The sequence below is a fragment of the Panthera onca genome, chromosome A2 (genome assembly GCF_046562875.1).
Source record: "Panthera onca isolate mPanOnc1 chromosome A2, mPanOnc1 haplotype 2, whole genome shotgun sequence".
Lineage (NCBI taxonomy): Eukaryota > Metazoa > Chordata > Mammalia > Carnivora > Felidae > Panthera > Panthera onca.
The window spans coordinates 71,999,940-72,017,976 of NC_138340.1; the positions used below are offsets into that span (position 1 = coordinate 71,999,940).

Sequence of the window (18,037 nt, forward strand, 5' to 3'; positions counted from 1 at the left end):
GGGTCCGACATCGACATCGTCATTTGCATCCTGACCTGGCCTCAGACCTCTGTTTTAATCCATTTGAAGATGACTTTATTATTAATCATTCAGTATGGAAATGGTGAGGTTTCACACACTCAGACCTTCTGAAACATGGAAATACTATTCTCCTGTTAGAAGCCCATTCGGCTAGAAATCTGAGCATCCAGTCTTTTTTTTTTTTTTTTTTCTCTCCCCTTAACATTTTGTTGCCTCCTCCCCTCACCCCTTCCCCCCACCCCCCTGCCCCCATCCGCCTTTCCTTTTGGCTCACCGAAACCTGAGTGCCACTTTTCTGGGAAAGCCTGATATTCTGACTTCAGTTTTGTAATTTAATGATGGAGAGTTTCCTTAGTAAACCAAATTTAGAGTCCTAGAATGCTTATCTTATATCCAGACCTTGAACATAAAAGGCATTTTATACCCGCAATTGTTCATTTAATGAGCAATTGCAGAGTGCAGGCCGGTTAAGGGATTGAGCTATATGCACTATTATTGCAAGAAGTATTCCGAAATACCAGAAATAGGACGTAAGCTCTGATCAGGGAGACTGTGAGCACAATTACCTTCTTTTCAAATCCTTCTGTGACACTGCGGGAGGAAAAAGGACTTTGAAACTTGAAAGGAAAGAGCTTGCTTTCAACCTCAAAAGCTAGGAGGAAAGGGCTCTGAAATTTGCTCAGAATTCCCAATTCACCATTAGCCTGTTTCTTCCTTTAGCCTCAAGGCATTCTCCGCTTTTTGAAAAGATGTTAAGAAATTCAGTCACAATAGAGAGCCTAGTTTTGAACATGTTTCACTCGGTCCATTGAGGTCTGGGCTCCAGCCTTTGTGTGGGGTGAATTGAGCTGAGCAGCTAGCTGGTTGGAGACAGGTGAATGAGGAGTCGCTGTGCTGTGCAGTCGCAAATTCTGGCAAAGAAAGAAGCTCCTTTATTTTACAATATGCATTCCGGTACAACCCCGCCAGTGGCAATATGTGGAGTTGAGCCTGTTCTTAAGTCAATACAGAGTACTTGGTTTATAGCAACTCTTGTTAAGTTTGTCTTGTAATTGAAGCTGCTGTTGACCTTGCTTGGGGACCATTTGTAAAACCGTTTATTTAGCATAAACTGAAATAATAAACCCTCCTTCTCTCGGGCTGATTGTGATAGGGTGACATTAGTTTGATTTAATGATTAGCCGCCTGACCCTTCTGCTGGAGAGAGCGGCTTGAATAGAGAGAGTTCACTCGGAAGCACTCAGAAAGAATACTAATGAGCTTGTTAAATTTAGCATGGCTCCAACCACTTTTAATTCCTCTAATGGGAGCGGCACTGCCTGGGAGAGGGTGAGGGAGGCAGGGAGACACCGAGAATGTTCCTAGAGGGTCTGCACACTAGAGAAAGCCCACCAAGAGAAGTTTGCAGAAAGTAGCTAGCCAGAGCCTGGGGTCCGAGTTGTAAGTATTGCCCGTTGTCTTATACTCTGTGTCTTCTCTGTCTTGGGGGAAGAGAGGAGTAATGGTGTTAAAACGGGATTTAAGGGAACAGTTTAAAAATCGATGTTAATTTGAAAAAAAAAAAAGGCAACCACGTGCACCGTGAGCTCTCTTCATCAGCTAATTTTGCCAGGGTTGCAGGAGATGTTTCTGGTTGGTGATGCAGCGCAGGGTTTTATTTTTATACCGGAAGAATCGTCTGAAACTTTTATCCAAGGTCCAGGCCAAAAAGCCGTTGCTTCCTGGGTTGCGAGGAGAAATCGTGCAGGTGTTTGCGAGTAAGTGCACAGGAGCGCGTGTTCGAGTCCAGCTTCTCACCACACGGTTTCGTTAAGGCTTCATTGTCAGTGATCTGAGCGGTGTTTGCAAGGAGGCAACTTTTGAGTTTCCAGCGATCATGGCACTAAGACTCGATGATGTCGGTTGCCTTTGGGTGAGTTTGGAAAAATCTGGGACAGTTTGTAAAATGCGATGCTTGGGCAGCTCTCCATCGGGGGGCAGGAGTTTGTTAACTTGCACTCGAGCGTGGATGTACAGAAGGAAGGAGGTCCAAAGAGGGATTCTGATGACAGTATTTAAAATAGTTTTTTTCTGACACTTTTTAGTGAATTGCATGTTTCCGTGTGACCCCCGAGTTAGCAGCTGTTTGACATAGAGAAGCAGGAACAGCCCCCTGCCTGTGTTTGGCCGTTAAAGTCCATTGGCAGATGCTCCTGGAGCAGTGGGCTGTTGGCTTACATTTTTGCAGCCGACTTCTGCTTGTTGCCATGGTGAACAGTATGTTTCTGTCAATAATTTGGCCTGGCGTAGCCTGTCTGCACTGACTCTCAAACTTTATTGAACAACTCGGCACAACTGAACAAGATTAGACAGTTTCTTCTTTTGGCTTACTGAAGTGGTTGCTAAATTTATAAGAGCAGGCAGGAATATGGCTTGGAAAGTTTCCTTTTCACTGCAGAGAGCGTGCTCTCTAGCCTCAGAGCTGTTTGTATTCTGGAGCGTGTGTACTGTCAGGGTTTGATCTGAGTGCACGTTAGAAGCGAGAAGCAGCTTAGTACACGAGGTAAACTTCAGGAAATAGTTGCCTACTGGAATTTCTTGGCGAGGAGGGAGGGGGTGGGTAAACAGTGTGTTGGCATCGCCTGTCGTAAAAGTGAGTGTGATGAAAGTTTGCACACTCAGAACATTCTTGCCTGCAGTTTACTAAAGCAATGAGTTAAGGTTTCCTGTATAACTATTTGAACTTTGTTTATTCCTTGTTATAACTTGCGTAGTCACACGTTAGTATCACTCTCATTAAGAAAATAATAAAAGTTTAGTACTTGTGAAAAAAATCACTTAGCTGAAAAGACACCCCATTTCCACTCCTCCCCGCCCCGCAATTGCTTCCTTCTCCCAGGAGACTGGGGGTGGGGCATGGGAGGGCTCTGCTCAGACCAGGCCCAATTATTCAACTGTTTGTGAAGTTGGAATTCAGCGGCTCATCATGAAGGCATGGCTTCTAAGAAACTCACTCTATTACAGGGATGCCGTTCTAAGAGAAGAGAAGAGAAGTTAATTTCTTCTAGGAAGATTAAGTCAAGGGAATCCTGTTTTCAACCTGGAACAGATTAGCGGAGGAGCTTGGTTATTCATTAACCAGAGAATGCTAATTATGCGTCAAGACGGCTCTTGGGGGAGGGCTTTCGGGTTTTCCAAATGAAGGTCCATCCTACAGAACTTGCACCTCAGTGCCACGAGTTCACTTCAGGTTGAAATTTGAAATAAAGATTTAATACAGGCGCAAATTAGTGGAAAATATGACGTTGACCATTTGCAGGTTATAGGAATTTTTATAAAACTGACTAAGAGGTTTAATGTTTTTGACACCCTCTTGCAAACCCTGATTCTATAGCCTGTGACTTCACTGCTAATGAAGTATGAGGTTGGAGTGGCACCTACAAGGATTAGTCAGAAGGGAAAATAAAAATGGAGGGTTTTGTGAGTTGGTTTTTTGGTTTTTTTTTTTTGTAGTTTGTTTTTAAATGAACAAAAGCATGGGCTTTGAATTGCTTTTGTAAAGATCGATGTGGGAAAGTGTGGGATTACACTGATTTTTTCCTTCTGTTTAGTAGTTACTTGATAGATTAAACTCATAATCTATTCCATAATCACAAGATTTGGGGGAGAAGATCTGCACAAAACAATGCTAAAGTAATGTTTCACAGTTTCCCTGCAGCAGTCAGCAAATTCACTGTAAAGACCAAAGCATACCTCATTGTCTGTTCTGTTCTGCAAGTCATTTGCTAGGCTGAAACAATAATTGCTTATTTCTTCAAATCCCAGACAGAGGCAGAAGGATTCAAGTTGCTTTGGGTAGTTCAAGCCATTAGTCAACACAGAACAGTAGTCGTGACTATAGTCTATATATTCATGCTTGACCGTGTTTATAGCTGTACTTGCTTCTGAATTTGTACAAACAGCCATGAATCTGCTAAAGCATACTTTTTCTGTTGTTTAGGGGCTCTCGGCCAGATAGAACTGCTTTATGCAATACTTTGAAGAGAAGTTTATATGTTGGGATAAACCGTGTTCAAAATCTGTCCATCTGAAATGCACAACAGCATTATTGCTCACATACATATATGTGTATTTAAGATCAAGAATGGAAAATCGTTTTCAAATTAGATGTGTAAGCCGTGCGCAAACGGCTTTGCTTCTGTCAGCACGGACCTTCCAGAACACAGTCTGCTGATGAACTGCAGAACTTGTTTGGGAGCTTGTAGTTTAGAATGTGTGTATGATTCTAACAGATGAATTGGCCCATTTGTTGTGGGTTCAGATCACTCATTTGGTTTAGTTTCAGGCGTGGGTTCTTTGATCTGCTCTTTTAGAAAAGGTCCTCCAGTCCCATTCCCAGAGAGCCATAATGGGGTCGATGGGAAGGTCCTATGGATCAAAGGGAATGGAAATACTGGAGGCGGGAATATTGAATGTGTGTGGAATTTCAGAAAGCTGTTTCTTAATGTCTGAAGCGGCGTCCGGACCCCCGCAGAACATGTGCCCGTATCCGCACAACTGACGCCTGCCTCACCCACAGAGCCGTCTTGCCCTGGGAATTACAGTCTTGCTCCATTTTCTTCTTGGTTCTCAGCAATGTTCTGTGGGTTGCAGCGAAGTAACTTGCAAAGGGCACTGTAGGTTTCCACGGTTGGCACCTTTATCCCTTTGTAACTAGTGGGTCTTTTGTCCCATTTCAAGCTCCAGTAAACCAGTGGGTTACAGACCTAAAAAGACAAAAAACGGGAAAACTTCTGGATCACTGTGGGCCCTTTGATCCCTAGATCACCCAGAGCCTCAGCGGGTGTCTGAGCAGCCCCGATACCTGAGCGGCCCAGCTTCCTCAGACAGTCAGGGGGAAGTTGGACATCACAGCCTCAGGCTGGCAGAGCTTCCAGCTCCACTTGGGACCTGCAGGGATATTGGCAAGTCCCTGATGAAAAGCCTCCCTGGCAGATTTCGGTTGTAAGCTGGCGATGATAATTTGCCGACCCCCTACATCTCAACTTAATAGGCTCATTTCCTGCCCCCCACCCCCCGTCCTTGGATTTGTATTTTGGACCTTCATTCATAAGCAGTTTTGCCTGGAGACTATCCCATCATGGTGTAGCTTTCAAAGTTGCCAAGAATGAGAAATAGGCTTCTTTGGGGGAGGAGGGAGAGAGAGGGAGACCTAATTGATTACTGTTTTTGAATCACTCCTTCCAGTGGCTCACGGAGCTTTCGTTTTCCTCCTTTCCTTAGAAGATGAAAGTCCTGGGCAGACCTATCACAGAGAGAGAAGAAACGCAGTCACCATGCAGCCACAGAGTGTCCAGGGGCTCGGCAAGATCAGCGAGGAGCCTTCGACATCTAGTGACGAGAGGGCCTCACTGATCAAGAAGGAGATCCATGGGTCCCTGCCGCACCTGGCTGAGCCCTCTGTGCCGTACCGCGGGACTGTGTTTGCCATGGACCCCAGGAATGGTTACATGGAGCCCCACTACCGTAAGTGGTTCCTGTCCTGCGGCCCCCATTCCGGGAGCTGCGGAAGGCCAGGCATGTGCGCGTGCACGCGTGCTTCATGAATTATTGTGCTGGTATTAATTGATATAAATGTTTAATTGACTTTGTTTTCCCCACTTTTCTCCCCCTCTCCTACATCCTGTCCATTCCTCCTTTTAGAGAGAGCCATTTTCTTACATCTCTAAGCAACATCAAGCCTTCAGGAAGGTGTCCATCTGTGGCTAATCCACATGGACCTTTGCTGGGAACGAGAACCAGATTTCTTCCACCCAAGTAGACACTGCAGGAGGAAAATTGGTTGATGGGGGTAGTTATTAAAGTGCGCTGCATTGGCAGGAGTCTTTAACAACAGCTATTCCCATTTTTAATGATTTTTTGCGTAATTGTTGAGGATGAACAGACCTCTTTTAACAGATCGTTGCTAAATTCCTTAATGCGGAAGATTTTTTGCTACCTGTTTTGCTTTCCTCTCCAGCCAGCATACCAGAAATGTGCGAAGCTCCTTTTCCAGCACTAATAAAGTTTAAGTAAATCACTAGCACTCAGAACACAAGTGTATGATGGTTTTCTCCAAAGAATGATGTATAAGGGGTGACTTTATTTGTGGCCTGTTTCTAGTTAAAAACAATATAATTTGGTTGTGGAGTAATGAAGTTCACATTGAGGTGCCAAAGCTTACAGCTCTTGATTACAGATTTATCACCTTGCCAGGATACAGACTTGCCATTTAACCTTCCCGGCTCCAATTCCAGATGATCCATTGAGCTCCAGTGAGGGGCACTGGTTTGTGTTTCCCTTTTTCCACATCATTCAGAAATTTTAGTGTTTTAAGGCAAAAGGTCATTAGCCAGATGACTGATTAGTGAGGACAGCTGATTAGTGCCTTTTTTTTTTTTTTTTTTTTCCCTTTTTGCTCAAGAAAGTGCCCAGGATAAAAGCTAATTTCATCCCTTCGTTAGCTGGCTTGCAGCAGAGGGGAATGTTCCCTCATCAGGGTGCAGATCAAAGAGCCCGGAGCAACCTTATGTCTCAGCAACTGCTCCCCCCCACCCCTTTCCCCACCGACCAGATTACATTGTTAGTAAAGACGGAAGGTACATTATTTTTGTAAGTGCAGAGCGAATTATTTTTTAAGTGGTCAGAAGCATAGAGGAAAGGGTCTTATGGATTCTTGTAAGCTTTTGGACAAGGCTACGACTTCTCCGATCAAAAAGTGCTTATTGGTCAAAAATAACAACTTCTCTGATCAAAAAGTGCTCATTGCTGCAGTTGTTTTTACCAGTCTAGAAGTGAGGAGGAGTGGGGCGTGCCTCTTTTTCTTCCTTCATTAAAGTTTATTTCATTGTCTTTCTACTTTCTTTTAGGAGAGTTTGAAACAGTGTTGGCAGGATTTTTCTCTGGGCACAGTCTTGTTTTCTACATTGTATTTTAACGGGTCTCTGTTGGATCTCTGTTCGTGCAGAAAATGGGAGGGAATCCGTATCCTAAATTTTTACTCCCTGAGTGTATTTACTTTTTAGAAAGACTCCAGCCTAGCTTATTAGCCACAAGTTCCCTGCATTGTTTTCATTCTTATGTGTGAACACAAACTTTTCCCGTCTCTTATTTATGTTTTGTTTTCTATTCCAGATGCCCACTAATTAGTGAGGTATTTAATTGGGCAGGACAGCTGACGAATACTTCTCTTCCGGTTGATGGAAGTAGGCAGATGACCGTTAACTTTCTCTCCGTGCCATTTAACTTGCAGCTTGTTCTTGGTTCGTTGGTTCTAACGGTTTGCCCATTGGATCCTCTCCCTCCATTGAGGGATAGGCTCTCTGCACACCTGGGATCTGTGGCACCGTGTTTGTGACCCGCCTCTTGGGCCACCAGTGGGATATTAACTAGCACAGGGCACTGGAGAGCTCTTAGTGGGGCTTGGGACTATTCTGTTTAGAGGACATAGACCAACAGCTTGATGTCTTCAGCTTTCCACACTGTTTTGTTCAAGTCACTGTTAAAATTGCATGGTGGCTGACAAACTATATACGTTGCCTCTAACCAACTGGCAAATGCCATTTTGACCCACCATCCCAATGTACTCTCTAAACTGGCCCTAAATAAATGATATCATGACATATATAACATGGTTGGGGGAATCCCAGGGATTACCCAGATCAGATTACCATTTAGGGGATTTCGGCTCAAGGTCCAGCTTTGCCATTTTGTGGCTGTGTAACTTGGCCAAGCGTGTTGACCCCTCGAAAAATCATTTGCTAACTATTTACTTGGCGTTATAATGTGACTGCTGCTCCATGGCGTTTTCCTGACAATTAAGGGACACCATGCAAATATAGTATTTGATAAAATCTCTGGCTCATGATGAGTGCTTCACATGATTATGGCACTTCCCCCCCGGGCGTCCACTTCATTAAAGTTTATGTCATTTTCTTGTTCCACTTCCCCCTGTTCCTTTCCATCATCATCATCATCACTGCCACCATCACCGCCACCATCAGCACCTGTATGTGATTAGTTCAACTCTCCAAACCAAGGTGTTTTTGTTAGTGCTGCAGTCGCGTGTGTTTCTCTGCCTCCCTGAGATCCACAGATCTTCCACAGATCAGAGATCAAGTGGGCCATAAACCTTGGGAAAAAGGTTGGTGTCGGCACTGTGCACGGTGGCCTTCTGAACATAACCTCTCTCCCTGAACCTTAGTGAATTCTCTCTAATCTTTTGCTCTTTTGTAAGTGAAGGAAGTACGGAAACATTTAGATGATTTTGAGAAGTTTTCACCTGTTAAATTCTTGGCAGAAAGTGTTTTATGTAGCAAATACAGACTTATCTGGAAAACATGACAGGTGCAGAATTATTCAAATGAAGTCTTCTATTTTTATTTATTTAAACCAAATTTTTTTAACGTTTTATTTATTTTTGAGATGGGGAGAGACAGAGCATGAACAGGGGAGGGTCAGAGAGAGGGAGACACAGAATCTGAAACAGGCTCCAGGCTCTGAGCTGTCAGCACAGAGCCCTATGCGGGGCTCGAACTCACGGACTGTGAGATCATGACCTGAGCCGAAGTCGGCCGCTTAACCGACTGAGCCACCCAGGCACCCCAAACGAAGTCTTTTAAAGATGTCCTCAACTAGGCCTCAAGGAGTTAGATAGGATGTAACTGTAGTTTGTCTCGAACCCTGTTGGGTCATTTAATCTTCTCGCAGTATAATGAGTATTTTTTTAGTACTTTATAATAAAATCCATCCCCCTGATCTGGATTTAATTATCCAGGTAAAGCTAATGAATGACCAATGTGATGCTGAAGTCACATCTTCAAGACTTTTTAGGGTGTGAGCAAAGCATCGTCTTTTTAAAATGAGACCTGGAAATTCAGTCCCATTTCTTTACCTGTCCGTACTGCAGCCCTGCAGTGGCTCAAGGTTCAGAAACCTCTTTTTAAAGGCCGTTCATTCCCTTTTCTTTTGAGTCATGTGCTGGCTTCACCAGGTTGTTGGGGAGAAAAGAATCCTCAATTCCGTGTCGCTGTGCATGGGAACACTCACAGGAATTCCTTCGTTTCTCTGTGGTTGGAAAATGTGGACTTTCCAAGATGGCTAATTTGTGCTTCTATATATACTAACTTTGTATTTCTAACGTGTGGGCAGGCTTCCCGTAAGACCGGAAAAGGGAAAATCGTTTCTTTACCCTCAGAAGGACATCTGTAAAATCTTTATTGCACAAGACTTTATTATCCTTGGGCATGGAATGTTGCATCTTCGCAAACTGCAGTTTGGCTGGATTCAGAGTATTTTAGGTTTTGTGGGTTTGACTTAAAAAAAAAAAAAAAAAAAAAAAAAGGAATACCAGAGAGAGCGGGCACTTCAAACGTTCGCAACATATGTTTGGAATAAAATCCTCACAGGGGGCCCCGGAGGGTATTCTCCCCTGAAGGGTAGTGGCGGAGGGCTTGTATATCAAGGCGAGAAAGTAGACGTTCAAGCTCAGGCGTGGGGTGACGCTGCCAGGCGGGTTGCTGCGAGATCACTAGCGCTTTTTCGTCCCGGAGAGTGTGGGAGGGGCCAGGCTTCAAAGCCCTGACCTGCTTGTACCGGAGTCAGGATTAGGACCCCTGTCCCCTTCCTACACTTTGATTTTGCCCCTGCTCCATCCGTAGCCAGGTTATTTCAAACTACCATCACCCAGGCTTGCACTTAACCACCACGCACTTCATTCTCTTAGGAACTTGTGAAGGCAGGTGACGTCATAGTTCAGGCATCCCTGTACCCCGGCAGATGCTTAACTTTTCCTCTCGTCCCTGGGACAGAAAACATGGGTTGCGTTGTCTTCTGTCTTCCTGCGAAGGCTCGTGTGTTCCGACTGTCCCTGCTGGAGTCTTGGTGGGGAGCTTCTCAGATTCACCAGGCATGCCTTGCAGGGCCCCTGCTGGTTCTGTTACAAGCAGGAGAAGGAGGTCCCCTTTTCTAAAATTTCAGGTCCCTTTTACAGTTTTGTGGTTGTGAAGATGCTTTTCTTCTGCCCCCAACTGCTCCCAAGCAGTAATAGTCCCTCACGGAAAATCTGATTCATTCCTGCATGCAAATGCTTTGATTGAAAACACACCACTGGTATTCCTCCTTATGTTTCCCAGCTCGGGTGACAGAACTATTAGTTGCTAATTAGCAAAACCTGAGGAATTTGCTTAAAGAAAAGAAACTGAATTTTTAATTGCTTGCATTTATTTATTTTCCGCAGAAAGCTGATGGGCCGAGCCCACTTGCATTCTTGTGTGCTAAAAAAAAAAAAAAAAAATGTAATGTTTTTCTACCTGTCTGTCTTTATATTAGGTGACTTTCTACCCCCCTTAGAAATACATCTTCTAAGTGAGTGGAAGAGAAGATGAGTATTTTACATATTTAATAGGCGCACCTGCTCACATTTCTCTTACTGTTGGAGTGTCATCTGGAGACTGTGAGAGACAAAAATGCCTACGGGGCACAAATGAACAGTTTGGGGTCAACCAGACAGCACAGGCAGTGACAGTTGCCCAAGCACATGGTTCCATTCGCATCTAGTTGATGAACCAATCAGGAATGTTTTAGTGTCTTGGTTTTTCTTCTCTTTCCTTTTCTTTTCTTTTCTCTTTTTTTTTTTTTTAGTTGGAAATTACACTGTTTAGTCAGAAGGACTGATGTCACGTGATACTTTGGGGGCTTTGCTAGGTACGTTGCTTCCTCCACTGATAGTCTTGAGCTGTAGGGGGATCTAGAGTGGGGAGGTGCAGACAATCTATGAAACTTTGCAGAACTCGTATTTGTGAGCTTAAGAATAGCTCCATGATTGGGGCACGCCTGGGTAGCTCAGTCAGTCAAGTGACCGACTTCAGCTCAGGTCATGATCTCGCAGTTCGTGGGTTTGAGCCCCACGTTGGGCTCTATGCTGACAGCTCAGAGCCTGGAGCCTGCTTGGGATTCCGTGTCTCCCTCTTTCTCTGTCCCACCCCTGATTGTGCTCTCTCTGTCTCAAAAATAAACAAGCATTAAAAAAAAAAAAAATTGAAAAAAGAATAGCTCTGTGATTATTCTTGGCTTTCTATTAGAAATTCAGTGTAACTTTCCAGGTTTTCTTTCAGTAGTCCAGAGGTAACGTTTAAGGATTGGAAACTGTGAGCCACTTCCATAGATTTTTAAAGAGCTGTTGCAGGGTAGCTCTGCCTTAAGTGGTGGAAGTCTAGGGATGATTTCTAGGGTTCCAGATTGATGCTTGCCAGTGAATCTTGACTACTCTTGTAGCTGATATGACTGTGATTCTACATATCAGTCTTGGGAGGTAGCCCGCAAAACTGGGAACCAGCAGTGAGAAAAGCATGTAGCGTTTAGAAAAATACATTTGGCTTTATTCGTTGAATTTTGGGGTGCATTTATTGGAGGGGACCAGGGAGAAGCTTGAAGGCCATTCAGAAGGACAGACACAAAAGGCTAAGGGAGACCCTGTTCTAGGGAAAATCAGTTGGTCTTCGATCGCACCCTGGCACAGACCCCTCTTCCATGGCGGCCACCAGAGGCCTCCAGGTCAGGCTCCCTGGCCACCGCCTCGGCCACCCCGCTCACACCCTTGTTCCTCTTGGTGTCACTCTGTGCTTTCCTCCTGTCTTCAAGTTCTACTTGTTCTTCAGGGCCTATCTAGAGACCACTTCCTTTGAAAGGCTTTTTTAAGTTCCATTTCACAGAGATATTTCCCTTCCCTGACACCAAGTAGACCTATAATTCTCACCTCAGCACCTCACGGCTGTGTTCTGTGTTGTCCGTGTATGTTGGTCTTTAGAATGATGGGGTGGGTCGTCCAGGGATGGTCCCTCGTTCTTACAGCCATCAGAATTCCTGGGGCAGGGCTGAGAGGACTCCTCGGTGCCTCCGCAGGACAGAGAAGGGTGAGCCTTTCTGTTACTCGGAGTCACAGCCCAGGTGAAGTTTGTCCCAAGCTTGCCACTCTGAAGTGGCCATTCGGCAACTTGAAGAGACTGATGCTTCGGCCTCTATTTTATTTTTAGTTCCTCTGTGTCACCTCTGATCCAAGCATAGTCACCCAGTCCTTTCTGAAAGTGGGCATTTATGCACACTCAGAGAATGTGTAAATTTCAAAACCAGCAAAAATATTTGTCTCCATGTACATACGGCAGATGTAAGCCTGCTAGGACTCTCACAGGAGTTGGATTGTGGTCCTTTGGAAGAAGTTGGCCGTTTGCTTACAGACTTGGATGAGGATCCTCTCTTCAGAACCGTGAGGTCAGCACGGGAGATCCGCCTGTCCCGAGTGTTTGATGCCCGTCCGAAATCGAACAGGTGTAGGAATTTTTCTCTGTCGGTAAGGCGATCGTGGTATTTGTGTCCCCTCTTCCAGATTTTACCGATTTGTTTTCCTTTCAATAATCTCTAGGCAGTTCATGATTTCAGTAACATCTTTCCAACTTGTTAGTGTCCAAATATGCGTGTAATCCATGTTAACAGGAGCCTCTGTCTACGAATCGGTTTGGGATTATAAACTCAGTCGTTTAAATATTCCATGTAATTATTTTCCTTCCCTAATTTGGCACCCACCCAATGCAGGCAGCACTTTTTTTTAGGTGCTTTATAGTTCTTTCCGTCCATCCCTCCCCCCAGCCTTTCTTCGAGTACAGCCTGAGAAACACAGGAACTCTTACCATTTCTCAGCCATCTGTGAACAGCTTTCTGTCCCATTTTCTAATGGAGGCAACATTACCCTTGGTCCCTCCTCCTTTTTCTTGTATAATTAAAGAATGTTACCTTTGATGTCTCTTGGAAGTTGTATCTCCTGTCCTGCTTCAGCTTTCTTGATCTTGTACCTATAAATTTGTGCGGTATCTTCATACTTCTTAGTGAAAGGGCTGGAGTTTTCTCTCTTTGTGCCTTTTACACTTTGATTTAATGTAGGGTAACTGATCTGGCAGTTTATTGCTCCGTCCTTCCTCTGTTCTGCTAGAGTTTGGATTCTTACAGTCCTCTTTGAAAAGCATCCAACTTCCTCAAATTGTTTAGCTTTTACATTTTGGTCTTTACGTCGGGTCTCTCCTAAAATTAATTGTTCTTCTCTTCCTAATGTCTTCCCTTCCTTTTTGGGGGTCCAGGGGAACATTTTTGATTCATTCAGCTGTTGGTATCTTTTGTTCATCTGTTAGTCATTTGTTATTTCAGCGTGTGCTTACTAGTGGCGTCCTAAGGGATGAACAAAGGACTAGTGGCGTTAGAAAGGATGAACAAAGTTGCTGCTCCCATGGACCTTCAGGCTGGTGGGACATGGAGATGAGTAGATAAGCTCATACAAAAAAACCAACACAAAGAATGTGTCAGAAAGGCAGATGCAGGGTCCTCTGGGAGCGGGTAACAACATACGTGACCCAGACTTGAGGAGGGCTTCCTGGAGGAAGGGACATCTGAACTAATCCCTGTGGCAAAAAGGTAGAGAAGATCCTTTGCAAAGGAAATCCTGACCCCTGTGAGGACCTAGGGGGAGGGTGGCTGGAGGGCGGAGCTCAGGGAAGGGAGTGGTAGCAGACGGGCTCCTGGGGGGAACACCTCTGCATGATCCCCGGGGTGATCTCACCCCAGGACATGTTGTGTTTCATGGCTCTTGGGTATTCCAGCAGATCTTTGGATAACTGTGTTTCCCATTGCTAACCCAGAGTTTCTTTGTCTCTGAGAGTTTAATTCAGCTCCTCGCTGGGATTTGCAGGCTCAGGATTCCTGTCTGACAACCACCCTCCCGACTTCTGGCTGCGGCCCTTTCTTTCATTGGCCATCAAGCACGTGCTGCCCCCCTGGGTGATGTGGCCTGTCTTCCTCTGAAGACAACAAAATACTTTTTCTCAGACTCTGAGCTCTTCTGTGTTGGGTAACCCAGATAGCCACAATAGCTTTCTTTCTATTTTTAAGTTTATTTATTTATTTTGAGAGAGAGCGAGTGAGCATGTGTGCAAGCAGGGGACGAACAGAGAAGGGGAGGGGGAGAGAGAATCCCAAGCAGGCTCCAGTCTGTCAGCGCAGAGCCCGATGTGGGGCTCGATCTCATGAACTGTGAGATCATGACCTGAGCTGAAATCGAGAGCCTGTCGCTCGACCGAGTCAGCCACCCAGGGAATGCCACCAACAACCCCCCCCCCCCCCCCCCCCCGCCCCATGGTATCTTTCTTGATCTCCTAAGTACAAATCCCAAACATTGACAATAAAATGCAGCTTAATTTCTAATGAATTAAGAGTATCTTGTATCAAGACTCATTGTAACTTCAAAATATATAATGTTCATGATTAAAAAAAAAAAAAACCCAAAACCTTGAGTTTTATTTTCTTGGAAAACTGAAATCTAACATCAGTCAAACTGGAGAAAGTGCAAGGGACCTATGGTGCGGTTGGGGGCAGGGTCCTGAACTAAAGTGAAATTCAGCTGGAAAATCCAGTAGCTAATGCTGTTGGGGGGAAATGGGAACAAAGATCTCCAGTGGTGGCAAAAGCCAGCAATCCAGCCTGGACGGAGACGATCTCAGGAGAAGGTGGTGGGACCCCTGAGGAGGAGATGCGTGTCCTCCGCGGGGGCTGTGGGGCTAATCAGCAGACATTGTGCAGGTCAGAGGAAGCCTGCTCCAGGAAGCTGGGTGTTTACTCGTTCCCTGGAGGGGGGCCCATATCTGCATCCTGATTGTGCTTATGACTCGTGAGGGGAATAAAAGGAGTTGCCTGTGTCCTAATTTAGAGACGATCAGACAAGTGTGCATGACGGAGGCTAGGAAGCAGCTTGCTTTTTTTTCAGCTTGGTTTCATGGGATAAGCCTGTTTTCAAAGTCAGCAAGAATTCACGTGTCCTCCCCCATCCCTGTTTCTCCCTGTAAGTAAGGTGTGTCATCAGATGTCACTGCTGCCCTGCTCCCCGCCCATCTGGAATATGATGGATCTTCCGCTTGGCTTCTGAGATCTCAGCCTGGCTCCACAAATCTGACCACATGGGTTGACCCTTTTGATCAAACATGCAATTTACTTTTATATTTAATGTATCTCTGGCTGCTGGATGCCTTTTCATGTACTATCTTTTATCGTTAATGATGCTTTGAATGTAGTTTGTGTATCACTTTGCTGTAAATTGACGATATAGAGAGAGAGTCGATGAGCAGCTGGAGGCACCTGAAAGCCCGGTGGACGGGCTTCAAGTCTTACTTGGGTACATGATGCTTGACGTTTATTCTCATTTCAAAAATCCTGTGCATTTTTTGAGAGTCTGCTATGAACCAGACACTGTCTAGGTCCTGAAGGGTTGAGCATTTGCCAAGATCAGTCAGGTTCTTGTTCTTGTGGAGCCCACACCGCAGCCAGAGGACTTGCACTAACCACCTGGGTAGAGACGTCATTGAGCCAGCACAGCTGGTGCTCTGAGCCCAATAATCGGGTGGTGTTGTGGGGAGAGGCTCAGGGCGTAGTAATGTGTCAGCTCAGAGGGGTCTTTGCAGTTGAGACCCAAATGACGAAAAGAAGCCAGCCATGGGAAGATCGAAGGGGAGAACATTCCACTTCAAGAGTGGAATTTGTGGGTTTGCTGTAGCCGTGTCCAGGAGGAAGAGAGAAGGCTGGTGTAATGACTTGGTGTGTGAGTGGGGCAGTTTAGGGGCAGGCAGGGGGACGGGGTTGGGGGAAATTGGGGGCCAATGGGAAGCCACGGGAGGGTGTGATGTAATTGGGTTTTTTCTTGGGGAGTATTGCTCTGGCTGGTGTGTGGGGACTTCATGAGAGAAGTGTAGAGTTAGGAAGTGACCCAGCAGGCTGTTACCGTGGCCTAGGTGGGAGGGAAATGGTCCTCCCGTCTTAGAAATTAGGGCGGGCAGATAGTGAACTCTCCCTCCTTGTGCCACAACTTACGTCAGGGCGTTGAATTCATTTAATTCCCACAAAGATGTCATGATTTTCCCTGTTGACAGAGGAGGGAACTGAGGCCCATTAGGGCTAAGGAAGTTGCCCATTTTTCCATGGTTCAGAAATGGCTGAGCCAAGATTTGAACCCACATCATGTGGTTCCAGAGCTCAAGTTCTTAAACCATGCTTTCAACATGGCAGTCCACAGCCGCGCGAGGGCCCGACCAGGCGGGCAGTGGGTCATGCCCAGCCTTACTGGGGGAGCTGGGGGACTCTACCAGAACCAGGTGGTGGTGCTGCCGGTGGTGACAGGTGAGGGTCTGGCATGCCCTTGGGAAGGTGTGCAGCCATTGATGAGCGTGTCTCAGGCGGGGAGAGTGCAGGTGCTTCCCTCTGGTTGCTGTGCTCCAGGCCCTGCTACGTGGGAGGGAGAAGAAATTGCTTCTGAGGGATACTCTCCTGAAGAGTTAGAAGTTACCTGTGACCTAAGTACGGACAGGCGTCCTGGTCCTTTCTCCGCCCTTCTGTTTTGGGGGAGAAGTGTGTTGGGAAACACTGCAGTCCCCACAGCAGGCCCCTATGTGGAGTATTTGCTGTGCTCAAGGTGCTAGGCTAAGGACTCAGTTTTTGCACAAACCCACTTGGCCCGTGAGTTAACTGAGATTCAGAGGGATCTTGCTCCCGGTGCTAGTTGGAGTCTGGACTCCACGGCTGAGGGTTTGAGAGTGAGGGAGGGAGGCTCCACGACACTGCTCTTAACTTTGCCTTCCCCACCGTGTCCTGTTAACCCCCATACCTGCAGTGGTTTTTGGGAAATAGGCTGTCTGCTTGGACCACAGATTGATTCATCATGTGAACTTGATTCTGAAAAGCAGCCTGTATAAATAACTGGAGCTTTCACATATCAGTAGAATAATGCAGTATCTGGCCCCACCCAGGCCCTGTCTGGGGACAGTGATCCCTTCCCTGTCCCTCTGTGTGACTACACGGGACCCTAGGGGAAGGAGTGGCAGAGAGAGAGCACCCTTTCATTTACATTTAGAATAACATTTATTTGCAGAGAGAGAGCGAGAGAGAGGGAACACAAGCCTGTTGCACAGAGGCATCATGGTGTCCTGCTGACATGGGCAGTTCCTGGTCTCTGGGCTTGGGGGTCTCAGATAAACTGTAAGGATCTTGGGAGAAGCAGTTAGCATGATTAAGGGGCTGGAGGAATGGTTTATGAGGAAAGATGAAAAGGCCTGACTATGAATCTCAGGGCCGGTGCAGGCTACAGAGACACGTGGCAACTCTCAAATCAGGGGACCCATGCCGAGGAGGGCGGAGACAGAACATCCCAGGGAGGCCATGGGATCCCCTGCTCTCAGGCACTGCTTATTTGACAGACTGATGTAAAACCCTGGGCCCTACCTGCGCAAAGCTGTTTTCAGGTACCGGGTCTGCCCTGAGATCTATCTGGATCTGGTAATCAGATGCAAGTTGTAGCAGGACAGTAAGAAAAGTTAGCGTTGAGACCTCAGAGTAGCTGATCTCCTGAGATACTTCTAACTGCGGCAGTGTAAAACATAAGGCCAGCTGTTACCCGGCTTTTAGACAAGGCAGAGGGACGGCTTCTTAAGTTATTGTTCGATTCCTCAATGTTCATTTAATGCCACACGCAGAAGAATTAAAAGGTATGACCCTCGCTCTTGATTTTTCTGTTTTGGGGAGAGACCGTGCGAGACACAACGCAAAGGATAAAGGAACCGATCAGCAAATATCACGTGGCAGGTGAAGGGCACGACCCGGGTCTGTCGGGGGTGATTTCTGATTCCGAGAGGGTTTTACAATAGAGCTCTAACTGCATGGCAAATTTAAATCCAGTATGAAATTTCTCCTAATTAACATTTCCCTTCTTCCTTCCAAATATCAAATTTATGGACTCTAAGAAATTCACATAACACATGCCGATGCTGCATTTTCTTTCCGCTTGATCCGTTCCAGCTGTGAGTAACTTTCATGTCTGCCTTTCATTAATTTATGAGGGGCTCGGAGCTGCAATCTGAAATGCTCCCCTGAATTTTAGACCTTTTGGGGGCGAATTTCACATCAGTGGATAGTGACG

General features: G+C 45.9%; 1 protein-coding gene across 4 annotated transcripts in view; it reads left to right on the top strand.

The window, feature by feature from the left end:
* The window catches only part of GLI3 (GLI family zinc finger 3), a 283,446-nt gene that overhangs the window by 85,946 nt on the left and 179,463 nt on the right, over nt 1-18,037 (top strand). For 3 of the 4 annotated variants that reach the window (XM_060632184.3, XM_060632185.3, XM_060632186.3), the window contains one exon: nt 5,284-5,526. In XM_060632184.3, coding sequence (XP_060488167.3) covers nt 5,284-5,526 — 243 coding nt within the window. Of the gene's footprint in view, nt 1-1,356; nt 1,462-5,283; nt 5,527-18,037 lie in introns of those variants that run through there. The other variant, XM_060632188.3, reaches the window with a different exon arrangement.